This window comes from Pezoporus wallicus, unplaced genomic scaffold, assembly GCF_028554395.1.
Source record: "Pezoporus wallicus isolate ANWC-B61680 ecotype Strahan unplaced genomic scaffold, APGP_CSIRO_Pwel_v1 contig_227, whole genome shotgun sequence".
Lineage (NCBI taxonomy): Eukaryota > Metazoa > Chordata > Aves > Psittaciformes > Psittacidae > Pezoporus > Pezoporus wallicus.
The window spans coordinates 14527661-14552292 of NW_026635704.1; the positions used below are offsets into that span (position 1 = coordinate 14527661).

General features: G+C 40.4%; 1 protein-coding gene across 1 annotated transcript in view; it reads left to right on the forward strand.

Annotated features, from left to right (window-relative positions):
- Positions 1-24632, forward strand: part of LOC130592966 (chloride channel protein C-like) — a 75477-nt gene that overhangs the window by 45496 nt on the left and 5349 nt on the right. Inside the window, exon 13 of the mRNA XM_057397755.1 lies at positions 12968-13147. Within this exon, the coding sequence (XP_057253738.1) occupies positions 12968-13147 (180 nt within the window). The remainder of the gene's footprint in view (positions 1-12967; positions 13148-24632) is intronic.

Below are 24632 nucleotides of genomic sequence, written 5' to 3' on the forward strand. Positions count from 1 at the left end.
TGGCATCTCCGGATGCTTTTGTTCCTGTGGAGCAGAGCTTAAAATTTGTTTTCTTAATATTCTTTTTTTTTTTTTTTTGGAACCTCATTGATCACTCTGCCTGCTGTATTCCTTTGCCTGGGTGATAAGGCTCCAAACACAGCTCTATCTAGTACAGGGCTGCTACGGTGCACTGTGATTTCCAGCTACATCGCACACCACTGTAAACACCCCTCTTATAAAATCTGTTTCACTGGAACACTCAAAGCTGCTGGCTGCCAGGGAATGTTCTTTAATGAGGGTAAGGAGTACTTGAACACATCTATGACTTGGCAACCCTTCCTGCTTTTTATAAGCTACTATACACTTCAGAGAGAAAATATCTTAGAGGCTACTTTTTAATGGGACAAGTTTACTTAAGAGCTGAGTGGAGCTGGTGCCAGTAGTTCTGTTTTGTTCTAGCTTAATATTAGCCTTGTCAAAGTTCTTACAGCGTCTCCTGGGTGTTTCTGTATTGCATACCGTATAAAGCTGTTTTGGGGAGCCAAGAATTTTGGCTGGAATATATATTATAGTGGTCTCATTATATATATTTTTAAAGTGTATCAGAGGTGGCCCTATAGTAAAGATCCACGGAGCAAGGCTGAGTTTTTACCTTTTTTTCTGTTTTTCCCTTCTACGTTTGCCTAAGCCCACACCGCAGACACTGGATTCAGAATTTGAGCTAACCCAAGTTTGAGGGTCATTTGGGATCCAGGGTGCTGGTTTGGCCTGTTGTAAAATTTGGGATAATTAGCAAACTTTTTAGATGAGGCTTTGGATTTTGAAAATCACTGGACACTGGGGAGAAAGGGAGGTGCTTTTGGTTGGGCCTAGACTAGCAACTACTACACTAAAAGATTCCCTACTCATCTTGCTGACACAAGTGTTCCTTCAAAGACAATTCACCCAGATGCATGTGGTGCATCCTATCCCGCCTCTTTGAGAAGCCAGTGTGTTTCATGGCTGTTTGGCACTTTCATCCTGAGAGACATCATTAGGGGGTGGACTTGGCAATGTTTTTGCATTAGACGGCATCCAGCCCATCTTTTGTAGAGTGTTTGTGGTGGAAGCTGGATCCTGTTCTGGCTGCACAAAGGAAAAAGGGAGCTGCTGTAACAACGCCACACTTTGTCTGGGGAGAACCCTGGCTGCTATAGAAAAGATGGGGGGAAGGTGTTGAGATGTGTGTGAGAATTATTAAAATTGCATTTGGGCTTTAAGTTGCCTCTATGTCAGGCTTAAGCAAATATGGCAAAGAACCATTTTTAGTCCCTTTTTTTCACCTGTGCTGTGCTGGGTTTTGAGTTTAGTGTGATCCCATGACTTAAGAAGCAACTCTACGAGCCATAAATAGCAGTATTGACCCCCTGACACAAATACCATGTCAGAGCCAGAGGTTGCTCTATGTGTGTGGAAGAACAGCAGCACAGCCTTGCCTTGGTGTCAACATGGGGTTGGTGGTGCAGATGTGGGATGAGTGAAAGGACTTATGGCTTCCTCCTGCAGGTCACTGTGGGAAAGTCCAGCCTGTCTCCCTATGCAATCTTTTTAACCTGGCAAAAGGCTGATACTAGCTTGCTTCACTTGCTCCAAATTATCCAGAACTGCTCCTACAAAAAAAAGTTGAAGGCTTAGTGCACATGCCTCTGTGTGAAGAAGGTTGTCTTAATCTGAACATGAATGGAAGGTGAACTTCCAGCTGAGCAGAGTTACTGCTGTATGTTAACACCAATACTTAACGTTATTGATGCATGTTTTTGCTCTGTGACAGGTGGTGATAAACAAGGCACTTAGCTTTGTAGTTTTCAGGAGATCTGAATCTCTCTCTACAGGATTTTGGTGGAAAACAAGACTCTGACACTGAGTGACCTACAAAAATGACCTGTTGGGCCTTTTCAGCCTTAATCTTCAGTGATCAGAGACCACTTTTCTCAGATTTTTTTTTTTGCCATTAAATTTCACCCAAAATTTTGAATTTAGCATGAAGTGATTTCAGTGTCCAAAGTTGAATATCTTTTTTTCTCTTAGGGAAAAAAATCACATGCAAACAGTGTAACTGTATTAATATGAATATTCATTTGAGACAGGAAGAGGAAGGCTATGTGGAGGGAAGCAGGAGACTGAGGAGGAGTCACTGTTCAGGATTCTGTCCCATTTCCTTATATTGCTTTGGCCAAACTGATTTATTTTTCTGTTCTCAGTTACAGAAGGGAAAACAGTGCCTATATACCTCATGTGGCTTTCAGCATCTGTTGTCTTTGCCAAGTATTGTCAAGTCCTTAAACAAAGGGACTTATGTAAAGGCAAAACTCGCGAACTCTAGAGGATGACTTTTGACCTGCTCTGATTTTGACTCTTTAATGAAGCTACTACCTAAAGGTACTACATGACTCAAAATGACTTTATTTAAATTGGTAAAGCCATGTAAAGATGCCCAAGATTCTGTTGCGTTACTGTTTATTTTTAGAGGGGAGTCTGAACAAGTAAAACAAATTACTCTTCCCATGCTACAATAAATAGCAGCAGACATAACCCTTCCTTCAACCTAAAATAAACCTTTCCCACCCTTGACTGTCCTCTTTCCTAAAATGTCCAGGATAAGAGCTGGCGCTGTGCCCTCAAGGTTAGGAGCTGCAGGCTTGCACAAAGCAACAGAGGAGACTTAGAGGAGGGCTTGAGGAGGTCTGGCCAGCAGCACCCTCCTTTGATAGAAAGTGCTGGAGACTGAGTAATGGCTCATTGCTGACCTACTGCACTTGGAAGTGTATTGGTGGTTACTGCAGCCCTCATAACCAAGTATATACAATAGAAGCACGAATACTGAAAAATATAATGACAAGGATAGTGAAGACAAGCCAACAATCTGTCTGATGGAAATCCTTGGAGGACCTTGTAAATACTTTAATGTTTACACAGGGCTTGTATATTTGCACAATTGCCTTTCCATGAGCCCAAAATGTTTTATACTGGAATGTTTTCAGGCACTAAGAAATTATATTTTCTGATATGTCTGAAAACTGCAGGCTCAGCTTCTTTATCGCTCTCCTTTTCTAATGAACAATTAAATCTGGATTCTCCCTTGCCCCCTGAATATGCAAAGTGTAAATGGCAAGTTCTATCAAGATTATATGCTGATTGTGGTCACAGTGTGCTAAGAGTAAAACATTTTGAACTTAAAGTGAATGTTATACTGTAAATTATCAGATAGATGCAGCTAAATGATCTGCTTTTATTATAATTCAGAAGTGGTGAGAAAAATTACTTTCCTGTACTGAAATTTTTAAGAGAAACTTATAAGAAGTTTGAAAGATTGGTTTGGTGAGTTGGTCAAAACCTTAGGGACAAAGTCTGGTGTCATGAATACGCAGATCAAATGTAGTAAATTTTGAAGCAGCTATCCTGTTCCTGTGGTTTACGTTACAAGCAAGGTCCCTGTTAGAGTGTGAATAGGACTCTCACGAGGTTGGCAAACCAGCTGCAAGTATTGGGCATGCCATGATGACAGATGGGAACTTATTATAAGGTTCTGGTTCTTGCTGTAAGGTCCATCATGAATCACTGCAAGATCCATAGCAAGTGTAATGCAGATCCCTTCAGCTCATGGAGAAGTCTTTCCACAGATGTTTTAGTTACTGCTGCAGCCTGCCTGATGTTGAGGGAGGGATAACAAATCCGCACTGACTTTTGTGTGTTTTCCATTTCTGGGGAGTCCCATGAAACTGGAAGAAGTGACTTCTGCACACTTTCCGCAGAAGGAAAGGCGCTGAAGCAGCATCTGGAACTAATCACCTGTGTTTCACAGCTCACTGGTGGGCAGTGAGCGAGCCACACTGGCTCCTACAAGCCCTTAGGTAAAACATGCACACAGTGACTTTTAGCTGCAGGGAAACTTGAAACAGCTTCTGCTGGCCTGGCAAGGAGGAAGCTGACTCCCTTTCGGCTCACCTGGGGGGAAAAGCTGCCTGTATGGGTACCACCGCAGCCTTCAGATGTGGTAGCATGCAGGTGGAGTGTGCACATACACACAGAAATCAAATCAAGCCATCAGATGGGGTATCCCACTAATTGGAAAGTCTGCTCTGGTGTCTGGCCACCACTTGGCAGATACTGACAGTTTCCACTTAAAGCCAGCCAACACCACCGGAAAGCCAGCTGCGCTGGCAGGGCGGCTGATCTCATGAAGATGACATGAACAACTGCTTGAACTTATTCAAGGAATGGTGGGTCTGACTTGAAACGGGCTGAAATCCCCTGTCTTTGCTGGATATGGGTGTTTGCTGCAAATGGGAACACAGACATCCATTTATGTAAGAGTTGTACCTCAGTGTTTCCGAGTTACACATAGGGATATCATCTTTATTCTGGTGCTGAGGGCTGCTTCTAAGGTCACCTTAAGCAGAAATGGATTCTCTCTGCTGTTCACATGTGTCACTTTTTCTGTTCTGTGAGCGTTGCTACATCTTCATAAATATTAGCAGCTTCTCACAGTGGTTGCCATGATGGAAAGAGTTATTTATTTACAAAGAGGAAACAGATGGCACAAAATACTTTAATGAATTTCAGCATGTTTGAGAAATGAAATACACTTTTTTTTTCTTTTTTTACCAGTTTTGCAAGGCCTTTAACTGCTGTTTCACACAATCACAAGAGAGTTCTTCAGGACACTGAGTGTACACAGAGCCACACCAGAAGTAAGGCAAAAAAAAAAGAGGCATAGAATGGAGTAGTTTTATGAAAAGCCACAAAACCATGAATATAGTTTTATTAGATGCTGCCATTCAATACATGGAGTTGTGACAGTAGGTGAGTGGGAGATGAAAGCGACAGCAGATGGAAAACGCCAGAGGAAGCTGAGTTCTGGTGTTTGGGATAAGGAAGGAGAAAGAGAAAGCAAGTCAGACACATAAAATCTCTTCCCAGAATTTTGGGTACATATATTGACCAGTATAAGTACACTGTCAGGTTCAGAGAGATCACCACTCATTTTCTGGAAAAGCAGAAAAATAATACCAGCATTTGTGATCTTATTTTTAACTGGGATGTAAGTAATGGGAATGCTGAATTTTGATGGGTTAAATGCCTTTCCCTGTTGACTGTACAACTGGAAGGAGAACTGCTTTTGCTTGAAATCCTGGTTATAAGTGTCAAAACTTCTATTTACTGCACTGGGAACAGGCTACAATCTGTATCTCCAGTTACCCAACGTTGTATTTTAATAACCTGACTACACTATTCCTGAAAGTACCAGATTCTTGGAGGGACTGAACAATTTAAAATCTTTTTCGTATTCTTCTCCCATCCTTATTACTTCAGTTTACTCTTTTTGTAGTCTGTTAGACCTAAATCTCTACCTCATTTTGACTAAGAGGTCATCTGACAATCTGTGTCTGATTATTAAAACATACACTGCTGTCACTGTCCATTCCCAAGCATTTTAAAGCTTGCATTTTTAGTATACTAGTCAGTGCTTTCTTGGAGCAGGCAGAGTGGAAAAGCTAAGGTAGCTGGTACGGTACATGAGGGTGGAGGCTCTGAATGGAGCCTTTATGAAAACTGTCTCATAGGAGCTTTCCTCTCTTCTTTCCAGTTTGGATTAGTTTCTTTGGCATACATTTGCAAGAAACTCATCGTATCGTTGCATTCAAACTGCAACAGCCAACTTAGTGTTTTGTGAAATTGCTCATCAGCGATCTATCCAGAGAATATGCATTTCTGTGTTTGTTTGGTTATAAGCAAGATCATGAGGTATTTATTTAGCCCTCAATTTACTTGCTTCTCTCGCTTTATTCCTGTGGAAGTTTGTTTGGAATGTTTCTTTGAATTTAAATAGCTTGTACTCGTGTCATTTTGAGAAATGACTTTCTTTGCCTCTCCTTGGTTATAATGGTAGGGCAGATGGATTTAACACAAGCTTAACTCTTTCCGAAAAAAGAAAAGATTTCTACAGGCTCAGATATTAATTTGGAAAAGGCAAGGACAGCTGATATATTTAGTAAGTCTTGAATTCTTGCAGTACATACATTGTGAATGACTGCAGCAGCAAATCTTGTAGGAAGAGTAGTACTTACTCTCATAAGTGACACTTGTACCTCAGCTATTGCATTCAGCTTGTCTTTCAAACAGATTTTACATTTTTGTTTGAACACAGTTGCTTCTCTTGCAAAACCTTTCTTTCTATAGAGTATGGCACAGCAGCCTCACACAGCAGCAAGTGTATTCTGTCTTACTACCCTGATCAGCATTGAAGCTGTCAGGGACAAACTGTTCTCTAAAGCAAGGACTCAGATTAGGGGATAGGCTGTGACAAGAGAAGGTATGGATGATATCTTGGGTTATAGGGAAGGAAGAGAAATCTCAAGAAAACTTCGTCCTACCCTCTCCCTCGGGTTTTTATTTCTTGTCACTGTCTGACATTTCGCCTTCCTTTCAAAAGTTTTGTTTTTGCTAATCATGGTGCAAGGACAGTTACTTGAAACTTTTGTGTAGGTGTAGGGAGAGGTGTCACAGCTGCAGTCTGACTGGCAGTACACCTTGTGTATATGGTGATGGTGGCAGCCCTTTGTTTGAGCAGGGACTGTCATCATGGGTGCTGCAGCATCCCCTGTGTCTTGGAGATCCCAGGTGAGGGTTCAGATTCTTCACAGTTGAGGTGAGAACCCGTTCTGGATCTCTCCCGTTGCCACCAAATGTAGCCCTCTACAGGTCATGTCTGTTGGATGCCACTCTTCAATAGCCATGGTGCAGTGCCTTGCGTTGGATCCACAGTGCTGCTGGAATGTGTGTAAGGGCTGAGAGAAGGTGCATGCCAGACTGTTGCTTGTTTGGACTGAGACATTTCCACAGACACTGCTAATCATATGGGGAAACACGCAGTTCTGAACAGAAACACCAAATAAGTTTAGATGCCTTAAGGTTTGAGTGAATGTGATGAGCAGGTACTGCCAATAGCACTGAATATTTAGATGCTTGTACTCCCCTTAATACTTATATGGCTAAAGTAGGCTGCTACTTACAATTTGTAAACTTGTTTTTGCACTCGCACTGTGAAAACTAAGTCAAGAACAATGACCTTTAATTTTTTACCTATGGTCTTGCATATTGTGAGCTGAAGCCATAGTGTTTAAGCTGCTGTTTGAGTAATTCCAGTATGTAGATCCACTCACATGATCCTTTTCCTGCCTATCCCAAGGTCTCCTGCAGAACCTAATTAATTTTTTAAAGTTAAATGCCCTTGTATAAGCAGCTATATCTATGCAAAGTGGATAGGAGCAACTATTTTTGTAACAGTATTTTATACTGACAGTGCTGGTGGGAAAAACTTCATTAGGGACAAAGGAAAAGAAAAGCAGCAACTCTTGGCAGGTCCCCCCCCAAAACATTCAACATTCTCCCCCCTCCCAATCCATCTCTTTTCCAAAACACAAAGGCTTTCTTATCAGTTTTCTTTCTTTCCCTCTTGTTCTGCAATTTTTCAAGCATTAGCGAGAGACAGTTTCCCAGCAGATTATAAGACCTTGTGGAAATCCATTTGTCTTTAGCATACAGTAGTTGCTAAACATATATAGCTTTCAAATCCTCTCTGGGAAATAAGTGACAGAGACATTCAGCTAACCCAAACAACACATTTCACAATAAGTGCTGTACTATCAAAAGGCCTTTAGACTGAGTAGCTAAATGTCCCCTCAGTTGAGGATATTGAGGGAGCCAGGACCAGGGAATGCTGGGAAGCTTGTCATCTTGCAGTCAATGTAAATATTTGTAGATATACTGAACGGAGACTGAACTCTGCCGAACTTTTGGCTGCTGATTTAACTAGAACAATTCCTCACTCAGTTTAATGCTCAGCTAAAACAGGGACACCAAGGAGCTGTAGACCTTGTCTACTGTGCAAAGTTCCTCTGAAAACTGATTTTAAATAGATCTAATTTAACAAAAGCATATCATTAGCATGCATGCACTTCTGTCAATGCACACAGTGATTTTATTGGTTTAATTTAACTTTAAAACAGTTTAAATGTCTTTATTTCAGGGGTTAGCACTGACTGAGGCAAATAAATTTTAAAATTAATTTAAGTGGTGTCCTTTTCCAGTGTAAAGAGGTTTTATAGAGCTTTTTGTTTCACTTTATTGATCTCAGTGGCATTCTCTGAGCATACTTATAGAACTATATTTTCACAGAATGCACTTTCAAAACTACTGATTTCAGTCATTTGCACATGATTAACATTTCTGTAGTACATCTATGCTATTCTCTTATATAGTGAGATCAATATTGGCATGTAATTTTTGGATAAGCTTTTTCATATTTCACTTCTACCAAAAGTTGAAAAGAAAATTGGCTGGCCTGTGGCTAGTATGTAGAGATCTTTATTTATAACTTTTTAAGAAAAAAAAAGTTTGTATTTAAATGTAAGCAATTTCCTGCAATGCTGGGAGTTTATTTACAATGGGGCTTCTTTAAAGACAACGGAGTGAAAGAAAGATAATGTAAATAAACTGTATTTATAATGTAGTAGCAGCTCCAGGTCTCCATAGTAGTGTTTCTGCTTCTGTACAAGAATGGAAATTATGAAATTAATTTGTTCAGTTTTTCTGGCTGAATGAAGGGTACTTAAGAAGAAAAAAAGAAAGAACTACCTATTCTCAGAAAATGCATGACTAGAAGAAGCTAGATCTGAATAGCTCCAGTACTTGAAGGTGTTTATAACACAGGTAAGTAATTTTAATGACCTCTGACCTGATGATGAATCCTGACTATGCTCAGACTAAAAAAGCATCAAGCAAACCCCAAACCAACCTCCTGAGAACTATTTATATGAGATGCAATGGCCAGTCAGGGCAATAAAACAATGGTTTACAAGAAGCCCAAATAAAGCGTAGGGCTGTCCTGAGCAGGCCAGCCTGTGGTGAGTCAATGGGTAAACATTCTCAGTGCTGAAAGAGCAACAGCTGAAAAAGACGAGGGAAAATCTGTGAATAAATCCAAGCAAGCAGCACTGCTTATGTTCTCGTGCACCTTAGTCCTTGGAGTGTGTTTGAGTTGGGATTATGCTTCTCTCCCACTGCCCTTTAAGTCCTTTTAATTATCTGAAACTTGCATAGAGTAAATCCTGTTACTTGAAGAAAGGTTCTCTTGTACTGCATGTCGTTTGAGGAAACCTCCACGTTATGACTAGATTTGTTATGGTTAGATCCTTAACAATTTATTTCAGTGGGAAAACTTCCATTGAATTTAATAGCAACAAGGCCTGAGCTACATTTCCATGAATCATTTCAAGACAGTTTCTTATTCAGGGATATTGGCTTCCTACCAAATGGCTGTCATATTTAGGTTATAAGGCAGATTGTCTTCGTTCCATGTTATATCTAGTCTCTATATTCTCTCTATAGGACCCTGAAACTTGGCTATTATAACTTTGGTGGAATAGCTCTAATGCTTTAACACATTACTACAGTGAATTACACTTTGGGAGAAAATGTTCTCACATCTCCTATAAAACAAGAATTCATGCTAGATCTATTTTACTAGTGTAGCTGCAGCTCAGTGCCTCTCCTTGAGGTAATTCTAATCATGTAAGAAAGATCTACTTGATAGAATCCATTACAAAAAGGCATTTCCAGCATGGTAAATGGAATGTCCTTGCTTGAAATTGCATTGTAAAACCGAGGGCTTTGTTGCGTTAAAAACACAAGTGTTGCACCAGGAGTGGCACCTAACAGTTAAGCAAAGCATCCTTGGGAGGCATTTGATGAGGCTCCTTGTTGTGCAGCAGAAGAGATGCACCAGCGGTGGGGACCCTGCCTGCAGAGGTGATGCCTGGGCACGGTGTACAATTGCTGCCTAACAAGCCCATGGGTAGCACTACTACTTGGAGGGCTGTGAGAACAGTCTGGGTGGCTGGCACCACCATTCATGGGCTAGTGCACATATAGGTGCCTGGGGTTAGTTTTCTTTGCCATCTTTAGACCTTGGCTGCTGCTGGGAAAGCAGATCCTGGTAAAACTGTGTTAAGCACCCATTTAGTAACAGCCTGCAAATGGGAGAATAGGCTTAGTGCTCTGGAAGCAGATGGAAGAGGAAACATGATTTAGTGACAGCAGCCATAGGCCCACTTCAGTTCCTGGGAAAATCATGAAGTGAGTCATCTTGGAACAGATTTCTGGGCACATGAAAGAGAAGGTGGTTATCAGGAACAGTCACTATGGATTGACCAAATGTAAACAATGCCTGAATGATCCAATTGCCTTCTATGCAGAAATTAGTGGGTTTGTGGATGAGGGGTGAGCAGCGCATATAATTTACCTTGACTTTAGCAAGGCTTTCGACACTATCTTGCATCATGTTCTTGTATCCAAGATAGGATGTTACAGTTTAGAGGCTGAGCAACTAGATGATGAAGTAACTTGTTTTTCTGAGAAGCAATATATTGGTAAAAGCTTACTTTAGCCAACTCTATTAAGATGACTTGGCCTTATAACAGTCTTTCATAAAACAACTCTTTCGCCTGCTTGTCTCAACCACCACAAAAGCAAGGTTATACTTTACAGCAACAGACAGAAGATTCATTGAAAGAAATGTCAGTGACAGTGAGCAGGGAATCAGCCCAAGTACTTAGTGTGTTCTTACACCTGAAGAAGCTGTCTGATGAGAATGAAAGGTGTATAGTTGATGCAGACAATACAGACACTTTATAATCCCAGACAAAGCCAAGATCACAGAACCATTATAAGGAGCTATCCCTGGCTTTCATTGAAGTGACTGATTTGACAAAACCTAAGGATGTTTCATGGACTTCTGCAATAATGGGAAGCGCTTTCTGCGCAACAGAGCAAAACTGTAAAGTTGTGAAGATGGAAAACCTACATACCATTAAGAAACATGCTCTAGAAACTGCTGGAATGTAACAGTATTCACGTTGCTCTTATTTAAAGTTATTTGGGATTTGCACATATTTCATGTAATTCAGGAAGTAGCTATTATCATTAGTCATGTTTTTGCATTGTGTCCACTGTGCTAGGTACAGTGCTTTTAATCGAAATAGTGTATAGTATTACTAGACAAACTTAAGGCAGGCAAATATAGATTTTTACCTGGCCTATGGAGCTAGAAAAAAGGCAGGGGCTGAGCAGGAATCTACTCATTTAGGAAAAATAAAATTCTTCTGGAAGAGTGTTTTATGCAACAAACAGCAACAGTGGCATAGTTCTGACAGCAGCTCACTCTGAGCAGCATCTGTGGTTCCCACTGTGTCCCATCTCTTGTACTGCATCAACTGGTAGCACCCAGTGAGATTAAGAATGAAAACATCCATCTCTTCGAGATTTTTAGGTGGTGTTTTTTTTTTTCACTAGTTGATACTAAGCCATTTCGTTGTGCAAGGTAAACTGCTGCTCATTTTAACTCAGAAGCAAAATGTGATTCAGAGAGGTAAATTTTTCCATAAGTTGATGTTCTGGTCCCTTGAAATGTGGATCTGTAATGAGATGGTGTTCCAAATTTTCTTTGCCTGCAGTCTGTTTCATATCACTGGGGATGGGCATGACGTGATTTGATGCATATAAGACTGTTCTTTTCCAGGAGTCGTTTAAATCTGTCCCAGTTTAGAACAAGAAACTTGTTTCACAGCTGTGTAGGTGCCATATATGAAGTGCATTGTCTTCTTAGTTCAGTTACTTTTAGGCTGGTGGTCACATCACAAACCATCAGAGTAACTGGCTTGAAAAAACAATCTTGTATCTCTCAGGAGGGAGGGCAATAATTAACAGCATATGGAAAGAGTTGCTTTTACCACAGGGATGAAAGGTACATTGGTAAAACAGGATGTGGGCATATTTATGCTCCAGTTGTCTCTGTCTGTGGTTTGTCAGCTTGTGTCTGAACAGGAGATTTTGGTTTATGGTGTGTCCAGATGACAGTCAGAATAGTTAATGTAATGTATTTTTTTGAAAATAGAAAATATAAAACAAGCTTGAAACTAGAGCATTTCATTGGCTTCAGTTTTAAGAATCTGACCTACTGTAACTGCACTGGAAATTACCTCTGAATTTTGCAGAAAGTATCTTTATTTCTCATTTCACCTTACCATCAGAAAGAATGAGTACACATTTTTCAATTTGTATGTTCATATTTACAGAACCATAGAATGGTTTGGGTTGGAAAGGACCTTAAGATAATCTAGTTCCATGGGCAGGGACACTTCACACTAAACCATGTCACCCAAGGCTCTGTCCAACCTGGCCTTGAACACTGCCAGGGATGGAGCATTCACAACTTCCTTGGACAACCCATTCCAGTGCCTCACCACCCTTACAGTAAAGAACTTCTTCCTTATATTCAGTCTAAACTTCCCCTGTTTAAGTTTTACCCATTACCCCTTGTCCTGTCACTACAGTCCCTGATGAAGAGTCCGTCTTTCTTTCCTGAAACTTTGCCTGAAAAGAACCTGAAAAGTGTTAGAAAATACTAGAAAAAAATCCATATATGATTTGTAAGCTGTCTTTGAGGGCCTATCTTTCTAGCTGCTACTGCTGCAAAAAAAAACCCTATTGCAATGATAAGCATAAGCCTAAATTTTTCCAGAGTGCTCAACTTGAAACTATTTGATATCAGCCAAAATTCCAGAGGATTTCAGCTCAGATTAGCAGTCTTTTTTTTTAATGTGAAAAGTCATGCAGATAAATGAGTCTTATGACATCCTGTCTAGGATGACCATGTCCTGCATATGGTTGAATTTATCATGTATCTCACACAAGGAAAGACAATGCTTGATAAGCACTTTTATTGGGTAATTACATTTTTTTTTATATTTGCAAATAAAGCAGATTGATTTCCATCTTGAAGTAATTTACTAACACATTATAAACTCGTCAAACACTAACGTGGTGCAGTATGCCTCATTTCCTGTTTACTAAATAATCCTTTGGCTGTCTGCTTTGTGTCTTTCAGGTTGAACCTGGAATTGTTCTCTGCCAGTGATGTGATGGAGCCTGGAGTCAAAGTCCTTCACCTGAAGGAAAATGTTGCCTCCTTGGCTCAGCTTCTTGCAAGTACAAGCCACGGCGGATTCCCAGTGGTTTGCAGGCCGAAGCCAGAAGATCCAGGGGTGTTCCAGGGAACTATTAAAAGGTAAAAATGCTATCAAATTGATGTCATGTGATGTTTCTGGCCATTTATCAGATTTTTATTCTAAGCATCTGTTTGTGAAGATTATTTGGGATTGATGTGAAATTTGTCCCTACTTTCTTTAGCACAAACAGCAGGTGTCCTTTAAAGAAAGGAACTAGGTTCTTTCTAGTATAAGGTTATTGCATCAGGGATTTATTGAAACAGCACCAAATAAATGATCTTACGGGAACTGTACAAAAAAGGAAAATTGCTCTTCAAAGCCTTAAAGGTTCACTGAAACAGTAATTTAAAAGGATTTGAATCTAGTTACTCATGAAACATTCTGTGCCAGTTCAGAGCTTTCCCATTCTTTCTTCCCAGTTTTTTCATTTTATTAGTGTATGCTTTTACAGGAAATGAGTTAACATAAATAATATCACAGACAAGATAAGCAACAAAGTCACTGGAAGTAACTTGCTAGGGTAAACAAGAATTAGACTAAAGGAATCCTTGCCATACGGGGGATTCTCCCAAGGCATATAAAATCTCCTGATAAAGGAAGTATTTATGGTACTGCATTTCATATGACTACAAGGGTCAATTCACCCTTTCAGGAAGGGATCTTAACACTGTCGTTCGAGTGGTGGGTCATGAGTGGGAGAGGCAGTGACTTAATTTCCACCTTGAATATCCTAGAGGAAAGGAGAAGATGAATACTGAACTCCTACTGCATAGGAGTTCACACAGCAAAGCCCTATGAATTATGCTTCCAATAACTGTAATAAAAGCATATGGCCGGTTTTGTACTATAGTATCGTAATCTTTCATCATTTGCATGGTGTCTTTTGTCCTGAATGACTGTAGTATTCTCCATCTTTTCTTGTAGAGGTTTCTTTATCTACTTCTGGTTTAACTGCGCAGTGGTTGGGAGCTATCTGTGAGCAAACAAGGAGAAAAATATTTTCTTCTGTTGATCTGGATGGGGGAAAATGCTGTCCGTGCATCATCAGTGGGAATTTAGCTAGGACTTGTCTGCTTGCTTGATTTATAACGAATTTTCAAGGGTGACCTACGGGCAGCTGGATCACATGAACTTACCTCATAGCAGTGTGGTCAGCTGCCCTTCTGGAGCACACAAATGGGGAGGGAGTGAATATTTAATAAAAACTATGAATTTGTTTCACTCACAAGTGAAACAGTTTGAGCCTTTTAGGAAGAAAAATATCTGTTTGCAGTGACAATTGTACAGTGGAAATTGCTCGGGTCACAGTTGCTTGCATGAGTAATGACATCACTAAGTGCAGTATCATGTACTTCTAGATGATATGTATACTTATTCCCTCATGGTGATGCTATCATAACTGTTATTAATAAGAATTGTGCTAAGGCAGTAAAGCGTAAAATTGAGTGTTTGTTTGCAGCGTGCACCTATCTGAAAGAATTGTACGGCATAGACTAGTGTGATTTTTTAGTTCTCAGCTGTCCATGGCAATAAAACAAGAAAGCACACTAACAACTGATAAAGCCAAAGATCCTTTTAAATTCAATTTAGAAGCTCATCTTTTCCTTATTAATTCACCAAATCTGCTTGCAGTGAGTGTCCCAGGCTGTTGAGGAGTATGCTGAGTTTATGGAAATACCACTGTTTCTTGTAATGCAGAGCAAAGTGGTGTGGGAGCAAGCAAAAAGTGGGGACGGAAGGCTGAGCATTAGCACATTCCAAAGACAGGCGCCTTTAGAGAAAAGCTGATGCTACCTGACAATTCTGGTAGGCTTGCGGTTTGCTTAATCCCAAGAGCCCTTTTATGATACGTTCTGATAGAGCCTTTTAAAAAGGATGAATGAAAGAGTTTGTTTCCCTATTGCTTTCAGCATAAATGAGCTGTGGTTAGGCTGCTGTGAGTAAAACCAAGATAATATTTTCAGTGGTTGACAAAGAAGCGGCAAATGGCTTTTTTGGCTACTCAGTTGCTTCCTCCAGTGAAACCCATACAGAGACATTGTCTGGGAGCAAGAATTGCATTCTGAGGTGCTCTGATAACACTCCTTCTTGCCCCAGAATGTGCCTAGTGGCCTGAGCCACTAGGCAAGTTTCCAAAATAAAACACTCAAGGCATGAGTGCCTTGTCCCCAGCAGGGACCATGGGCGACTTTGCTGTTCTGCTGTTCTCACCAACACCAGGAAGGGAATGCTCTGCAGCCGTCCTCTGAAACAAGCCTCCAAAAATGTGATGTGTCATGGAATTAGTGTATGCATAACCATAAGCAGTTAGGATTTGAGTTTTCCATCTTACTCATAAAATTACAGCTCTTGCAGCATGTAACTTCAGACCAAGATGGGAAATACTGCAAATTCCTTAAAGGAGAAGGGTGATATTCAACCTCCTACACTGTGAGATCCAATGTAATCCCATATGGAGGTGACATGACCACAGGCAGAAAAATGATAAGTTACTTTTCCTTCTTGTACATCAGTAATGTTAAAGTGGAGAAAATATGGCTTGCCTGGCATATTTTAAAGAAGGTGTCTTGGGGAAGATGCAAAAAATAATTGCCATGATATTTTTCTTGAGAGTTGCCTTGGGCATGATTTATTATTGATTCTCAAAAGTGTTGGAATTTGTTTTTTTGGTTGTCATTTTTTGTACAAAAATGTTGTTATTAGATTAAAAAGAAGGGGGGAGCAAGCTAATGAAGGGAAAGAAACAATCTGCTAAATTTGCATAAAGGCAGCAGCAGCTCATAATTTTTTCATACTGTTTCTCATTTATGTGTTTTTCTGCACCATTTCTTCTCATGAAATAAGCATGGATGAAACGCTGTAAATTTGGATCAAATGTAAAAGCTATTCAGTACGTGCCCACACTTGGAAACTTCAGTGATGAGAGTTGCTGTACAACGACAAAGTGTTGTTATGTTTTGTGATACACACGAATGATTCTGACCTTATGAAAAGGTCAATGTCAGTTCTTACAAAACCAAGGATTGTGGCCAAGCAATGTTGGCTGGAGCTTGCATAGGCCTACAAATGCAACTTAATACTGGCTTGTAGCAAACACCTAGATATTCCAATTTTATTACATAAACCCCCAACAAAGCCCTTCCTCCCTCTCCTATCTTCCAGATCTGCTTAGTAGGGCCAGGTTTTTCTCCTATTCTTTGTGATCTGTATGGTTACCCATTAGGGATCAAGATGAGATCACCAAATACATTTTTACATTGGTGACTTAAATCTGAAGCTGTTATCTTCCCCAGGTAAGTAAGTAGTAGTGTCTAAACCAAAAAGCAACTACTAAAGAGAAACTCCTTGGCTTTAAAATTGTTAAAGAGGAAGCAAATTGTAGCTGAGAAGCAAGTTTCCAAAACAAAGATCTCCTTAGAGTAATACATTTGACACTTTGCCATAGGCAGAGCTCTGTGCATGCCTGAGAAACCCTCGCAGTTCAGTTTGAGGAACGTGTGGCTGGTGAACTTGATGCATGGCATTGATGGGGATGATTGACTTATTGTGTACAATGCAGAGAGTTGAGGGACTTGCTCCCCCCTTCATTTCTCTCACAGTAATGATGATACTTGCACATCAAAATAAAACAAGCTATTATTTTATGATTCTATTATTTTGTGCTGCAGCTGGAATGCCTCCCCTGTTTCCCCCCAGTGACTGCAGAAAGGGAGCTGGGCTGCTATTAATGTGTTAGCCCAGAGTCTGCTGAGAGCTGTAAATGTCATGGCGTAAATGTCATGCCCTCCTGGCTAGGTGGAATTCATTCTTCAGAGAGACCTGAGGATAGCACCACTGCCTGCCTTCCAAGGAGGTTTCTGCCAGAGACACTGCAGGAGGCTGTAAATGCATATTGAGGAGTTGTTGGGAGGTCCCTTGGCTCTCTCTTGCCTTGTCTGCTCCAGCCTATGGCTCCAGACCTTCTTCCATTGGGAGAAGATAGAGTTATGCTTCTGTCTAATTTCTGTGAGAAAAAAAAAACTGAAAGAAGATCTATTTTTCACTGCTACATGTGTTACAATGTACTGGTGTAGGGCCATTGTGGGGCAATGAATTGGTTCTTTGACATGATGAAGAGATTAGACACATCATCACTTGTGTTTTGCTGCTCCATCTTCTTTGCCAGAGGTTACTTTATAATGTAAACCACAGTAAAAACAGAGACATGGAGAATTTGAGGAGAAAAGCCGTAGGTAATGAATTCCTTTTCCTTGGCATATAACAGGGAGGGTGATGATATCTCATGGTCATCAGCAATGTCTTTTCTGCCACACTCTATATCCTCCCACAAGTGATCACTTCCTTCCACATGTGTTGTGATGCTCATACCGTCTGATTTCTTCCACCAAAATGGATTAGAGTATGCTCTCTGTGTAGGTACTTTTTTCTGAGATACTCTTTATCCCTTATTATATGTAATTCCTGCATGTTCATGACTGATGAATACCATCTTCCTACCAGGAACTGTTCTGGGTGTTGGTGGCTTTTCTTGCCTTTACTTCATTTTTGCCAAGGAAAATGAAGGAGCTGGGTTTCTGTAGTGCAGTTAAATCCTCCAGTATTCACTGAAGAAAAGCAGGTGGATGTTGGTGTCTTGTTAGGCCAGGATCTGTCCCCTCCTTTTCCTTTGAGAAGTGGTGCAGAGAGCTGGAGTGCTGCCCAGCAATCTTAATTTCTTCCTTGAACACAGCTATGAGACAATTTTCCTGGAGAAACTACTGGGCTGACGAATACCACTGAACAGCCTGTTTGGGAATTTTACCATAACAAATAAGCCATCTTGTTCATGCCTGAACCTCTCAGATCTGTACTATACTTGGCTCTCCTGTTGTAAGGCTGAAGGCTGGGTTCCCTGTTTTTGCCTTTGCACTCTTACCTACACAGCTGTTAACCATTACTCTGCATTTTGTTTGTCTATCTTTTAGCTGAAGGTGGTTTGTTTTTTTTTCACTTGATCTAATTTGATTGGGAGAAAGTAATTATGCAGAAACCACAATGTCTTTGACTTGTGTAAGCAGACTGTGCAAAATAGATCTGTCTAAGGAGAAATGGGCAAAACTTGGTTTTCTGCTACTTCTGTACAGGAAGTGACATTTCTGGCATTGTGCCTGCATTTTTGTGTGTATTTTTTCACCTAGGAAACCCCATCTCTTCCCACCCATCAAGTTTGCTGAAACTTCAGCATTTGTGGCTGATGGAAATTGTTTTTTTTTGGCCAAAAAGAAATTTCAATAAAAATATTGTAGGTAAAGTTGTCAAAAATCCCTTTTAGTTTGCCATGTTTGTTTGAACTGTTTTATTACACATTTTGATATGCTACACAGAAGTGTATTGACTCTGTAATTGCTTTACGCAAACTAAGTTTGTTTGCTACAAGTGAAGTGTTCAGAGTGCCAAATCCCCGTTTTGGGAACAAAGCTAGGAATCTTAAGATCCTTTCAAAAAATAGAACTTTGTTCTCTAAATCAGAAATCTATTCAAAAGCTGTGGTCTTCATGTAGTTGAAAGGTTACTGAAGTTTGAGCTTTCAGAAATACTAGTGACTGAAAGCATAGCTTCCCATCTGCAGATGTTTCAAAGGTCTGATATTTTGGAAAACAGATTTTGTCCATCCTAAAATAAAAGGTAATTGCTTCTGAAGATCTTATTCTGAAAGGTCAGTCATAGCCTGCTCCCCTGTGTAATCACACAAACAGTTCTAAGTTGTGTGAGCTTTCCTTAAGATTGTCCAGCTGGCCAGAGCCATGCTGCATGGGCCTGCAGAGCAGAGCATCGCCGCCCTGATGCTCCTGGTGAACCCAGTGGGGCTCCGTCCCTCACACAGAGCTGGATGTGGAAACTCACTTCAGTGAGGCTGGGAGCGCTGGTGAGAACACTGAGGGTTACATCTTTCCACTTCAGAAACTCAGGGGACATATTAAACATCCGCTTCATCAGCAGCAAACTCTCACTCAAAGGATGTCATGTCTAATGGAGCTGAACTGCCAGACAACTGCACCTGAGAGGTTTTCTGCCTCAAGTTAGTCCCCCATCCGGAGTCAGAAGAACTGCCAGTGGAGGGAGCCAAACTACATTCCTATTTGCAGTATTGATTTTGCGGCTGTTCTTGCTGTACTGCACTTTCTGCTTTCTCTGTGGTAGGAAGCCAGGTACAGAACAGTGTGTACCCATAAACCTCCTACTTGATGGTCCCTGCTTGTAAACCGGTATGGGAAGGAAGATACTCTGCCTTCCACAATCAGAAGACATGGTAGAGCAGCTGTTACCAGTAACAATAATGACACTATTGCTGAGACAAACATTTTCATGATGATGCATGGGAACACTAAATCCAAACCACATTGTTTAGCTAATGCATGCTTTCACTCTGCTAAAGGGGAATGTCACATAACTGAAAGTAAATTGAAGAGATCAGAGTTTAGAAAATATGACAAAGTTGAAAACTTAAAGCTGTATTACACAGTAACATCCTTTAGCAGAGAAATCATTGATCCAAAGTGGTGTATGTATGTGTATTTTATGGCAGTTTTTGTTAGGTATGATTCGCCTCTGGCCAGTCCAGTGAACAGAAACTGTTGCGAGTCAGGAATGCTTTCTGCCAAGCTTTTCAGTAAAGCTGAGCATACCATATTGATATGTGCTGTGGGAAAGGAGATGTAGCATTGCGACATATCACGGATATGTCAGGCTGTAGGTAAGGTTTCTGGGATTTTTCTTTAATCTGCCCTCCCAGTTGGGACTAATGAAACACTGTTCTCAAGACGTGTGCATGTGCACGTGTGCAGAGTCCACACACACTTGTTTAATAAGGCAATACCTTTGTTTTTCTTGGTAAGAGGAGAAGTACTTGCCTTCAGTAAGCAATACAGTGCAACTAGCTTAGGGACAAATGGAAAGTTAAAGATGAATTGAGACCTGGAACATTTAATTCATAAATTAATTACCAAGCTTAGCTATACCTACCTTAACATTGTGGCAGCCTTGCTGCTGGCACTCTTGAAATAACGGAGAGAGATTTGAAGCTTCTTGGAGAGCCTGTTGCTTATGGCACTGTTGTGGAGAGGTTGCTAAGTTTAGATCACAGGAATGCAAAGTTACTCAATCAAACACAGAAATCTGCAAAGTCAATGCAATAAATGGAGATAAAGATGAGATTTTGTTTCTTACTAGAGGATCATGGGTAGCTTTTCCCCTTCCTCCTCCCTATGGCTTTGCTCTAAACTCTGGGCAATGGTGATTCTACCGGGTCTGATCAAAGCTAGAAACACCTTTGGCAGTGTTTTGAAGGCTGCATCTAAACTCAGCTATCAAAGAAGAAAAATGTGAAGGGAGAGCATGTTAGGGACTTAAAAACTATTTTTAGGTATGCAGGCCAGGGAGCTGATGGCAATATCAAAGTGCTTTTGTGATTACTTGGTTTTCATGTTAGAGAGTAGAGTCTGTCAGCACATTGTTTGTTTTTACTGTCCGGACTCCTGCTTTTGAAAAACTGATCCAGTTAATTTCAGTGATACACTATACAGTAATCTTGCCTATTAAAATAAATGGAATCCAGCACTTTCAACAAAAGCTCTTGACGTTATGATCCTCCCATGTATTGTCAGGGTCCTGGGGCACTGCAGCTTATGAATAGCACAGACAGAGGAAGGTTTATAGAGTCCATGGCAGTGGTTTTATTTTGCATCCAGAGTGCAAAAACTTCCTTCCAAAGAACAACATTGTATGATACTTTTAAAATTAGTAGGTCTGTTTGGCCACACAAATAGATGTGCAGGTGCTGTAGGACTTTGTGACAGAGCACTTTGGAGGGAAAACTGGAGTGTTGCAGAGGCTGTGTGCTAACTCAAAAAGCCAAATTAAAAACGTATGCAGCCTCGCATGTGGGTGGCTTTCAGGCAAGTGCAGAGTGTTGTTAAATGTTGAAATCAAATATAGGCATGGGAAAAACTGGTGTGTGAATGGAAAGACTGATCACATCCTTGTCCTGTCGTTTAAATGTGTGGTAGGCTCCTCTGAAATTGAAAATCTGCCTGGTAACAAGCCAGCTTGTAGGGAAATACAAATCTGAGCCCAAGACTTCATCCTTCCCTAAAATCTAGCCTTTGTGTAGGTTTGAAATACTAAGTTTGCATTTACAATTTATTAGCAGCTGCCATTGCATTTTCATGTTGAGGCTGTGGTCTTACTGTCTGCTCATTCGCCCCAGTGCCCATAAAGCCAGACAGCTGGCTACTTAAGTAATGAATTAACCTCAAAACACAGCCCTGAGGTGGAAGAAATCCCTGTGTTTGTAAATCTGAAAATGGAGATCTAGAGAGTAAATATTTATTCAATAAATTTTGAAATGCTGTGGCGTGGACAGGATTTGATGTTTTTTCTGGAAAACCTCAGTCCCATACTTGATAATGACCTTTTTATCATCTTGTAGGTAGAATGCCACAAATTCATGCAAATTTTGTTGTTCTTGGTGTGATAAGCAAACAGTAACGCTTAACCTGAAACAACCCTGTAATCCTGAGGCTTTGTTGTGTAAAATGAAGATTTGGTGGATTTTAAGAAATAGTTCCCGGCATATGATGATCTAGTCCTTATCTACTGTCTAGCTCACCAAATGCAGAATACTCTTTTTTTTACAGTTAAAAAAGGCACAGAACTATTTGAAGTCAGGAAAAATGACTGAGTTGGATTTTGGCCAAAATGTTAGATTAATCAGATCAAGAAGAAAAACAATGCAGGTACTTTTGGTGGATTAATGAAGAAGAAATAGGCCTAAAGCTTTCTGAAGCAAGCTAAAGTGGATGCTTCAGGTTCCCTAATCCTGCTTCCTTTCCTTGCCCGCTGTGTAGCTGTTTTATCCATTCAGTTTGGAAGAGTCCTGCCCTGAATGCTTTTGCCAGTGACACCACCTTTTAATCTTCCTTCTGTTCATTTGCAGCTACTTTGGAGCTGCAGTTCCTTTTATGTCACTCCCCCAGTATTTAGAATTTATAGTTTCCTCAGATAATTGGCCATCTTGACAACAAGAGTGACACAATCAGCTGTCAGATACTTTTCATTCCTGACTCCCATGCCAAATCTGACATGTGGATATTGGGATAATAATGTGTTATCTTAATTAGGTGTATCTTCATGATGCATGCTTTATAACAGATAGAGCATATGAAACTTCTGCAATGCCTTGCCAGGGTATCTTTGAAATGATATTCCCTACTTAAGTGTTTTCTTCCTTCTTAAATAAATAAAGAGTAAACGAACAATTGCAGAGTCCAAGTCTGAATCCTAGCACTTCCTGTTAAAACTCACAAAATAGTGCAAGAAACATGTTTCATCTGCTTTCTAAGGCTTGATGATGTGATAGGAAGGATGTTGTATGTAACATCAAAGAGTGATGTTGTTATACCTCTGAAACATGACTTCTGGAAGTCCAAGTGAAATAATGTATATTCATTTTTCTCCTGTATATGGCAGTTTTTAATAGGCTTGGATTCTTATCAGAAATGTTCCAATGATTTCCTTCATTGTGTTTGTGTGTGCTCTGTTTTTTTGACCATCCAAATTTCTCTCACACCTCCCAAAGCCCTGTTAAGTGACTCCCTGCTGGGTTTAGTTAAGAGTGGTGCTGGGCAAATTGCAAGCTGACAAAACTGGCCAACAAACCCTTGCTGATGAGCAAATGTTTCTGCTCTTTCAGCTCCTGCTGAATGTTGCTTTTTTTTAATTCCAGCCCATGATGTTCAAGTGGAAAATGGTGAAGTCTGGACTATGGACAAGCTGTACAGTGTTTTGGACCTGAATACAGAGTCTGGCAAAGGATCAGGGTGGATTATAACTTTCACACTTGATGTCTATATATTCATGTTAGGATTAAAGTCATGAGAGTACTCTTGGCCCAGTGATCATCCTTGAAGTCTACTTCTTGGAGTTGTACATGATGATCTAGGAGCTGAATTTAGATCTGTGTATTTATATCTCACTTAAAATAATTGCAGACCTGTTTGCAAAGGACCATAAAATGTGAACCTTTAGACAGCCCTGCAGAACAAGGTGTGTAATGCAACAAAGGTAATTCACAGAGCATGACTGGATTTATTTCTTCGCTATGTCCTCTGCCGCAGTGAATATATTATGAATATATTGTGTTTTATTCCCTTTCATTCCTCCAAATGTAGCCTGAGGAGAATTAGATCTTGCATGTTGCAGCATGCCTATACTGTTCTTACTGTGTTTTCATCATTGTCCTCCAACCCAAGTCCATTAATTGCCTATGCAACATGTCCTTATGCTGGCATGCACATGGCAAGAGGCTTAGTGAGCCTTAGTGAGCCAGTGACTTTCCCAGGAGGAAAGATGTGAGCCCAGGGCAAAGTATTTACTCAGTAGAGTTCTCTCAGCCGTTAGCTCTGCTGCTGTGTTTTGCTTTCTTTAGTAATCTGAAAGAGATTTTATGAGAACTGAAGCCAGTCAGGTATTAAATTGAGACAATAGTTATGAATGATACTGAATTCCTTGTTTGTCCTATGAATGGGATGTGCTTTAAAGGTGGGAGCAGGTGGCAGTCTCCTAGTATTCTTGGCTGTGCCACTGATTTTCTTCAGAACTGATGTTTTCCCTGAAGTTATATTCGTGCTCAGGTCTCGACCTGTACAAGGATGATACCTATATCCCAGCCAAAGGCATACTTACTTATAAATCCTCTTGAGAACTTTAGGTGAGAGACCAAAGCCATGTCAGCATTAACAAAATGCAGATTCCAAGACTGGATCTACAGAGTGAAACAGCTGGCTGTTTCACGAGAAAGGAGACTGCTCTACAATGCTAACCAACAGGAGGTGGAAGTGATAGGATAGTTTCCTTCAATTGTGTATTCCAGATCAGAACTCAGATGTGGAGGTTGATGCTCTCAGAGCATCTTGATTCTAAGTTGGAGAAAAGTTGAATTATATAAAAGACCCAAAATATGTGAAACTGCAGTTTAATGTAATACTTTGGAAACTAGTTTAATATTACCTCTTGGTGTGTGAGGGCTCAATGGTATTTCATAATAAGCTTACTGGGTTTTTTGTACTCTTTACAGTTTTGACTCAGCTTCATCAAATGCAGGACAAAGAAGTATAGAATAGTGAAAGGGAGACTGTTTGGAAAGAAAACAATAGAACAGCAAAGCCTGCTGATTAGGCCAGCAAATGGGAATATAGGGGAGCTGGGTGTACAGGTCTGTGTTTATTCAGCATGGAACCCCTCCACAGGAGAAATTAAGTCATGCCATACATAGCCACTAATGTGCTTGTTATGAAGGAAAGTGTAGAGAAAGCCCTTGAACCTGCTTCTTCCATATCCTCTCCCTAGGGAGGGCACTAACCACCAGCTTTTGGATCTGGCAGGCATGTTGTCTTAGCGTTAAGTTCTCTGCTGTGGAGTGTTAATCCCACCTTGAAGCAGGCTAATCTTTCCCAGGAGACATTATGTTAAAACTAGTAAATTCCTAGAACAAGTTTTGGTTTGAAC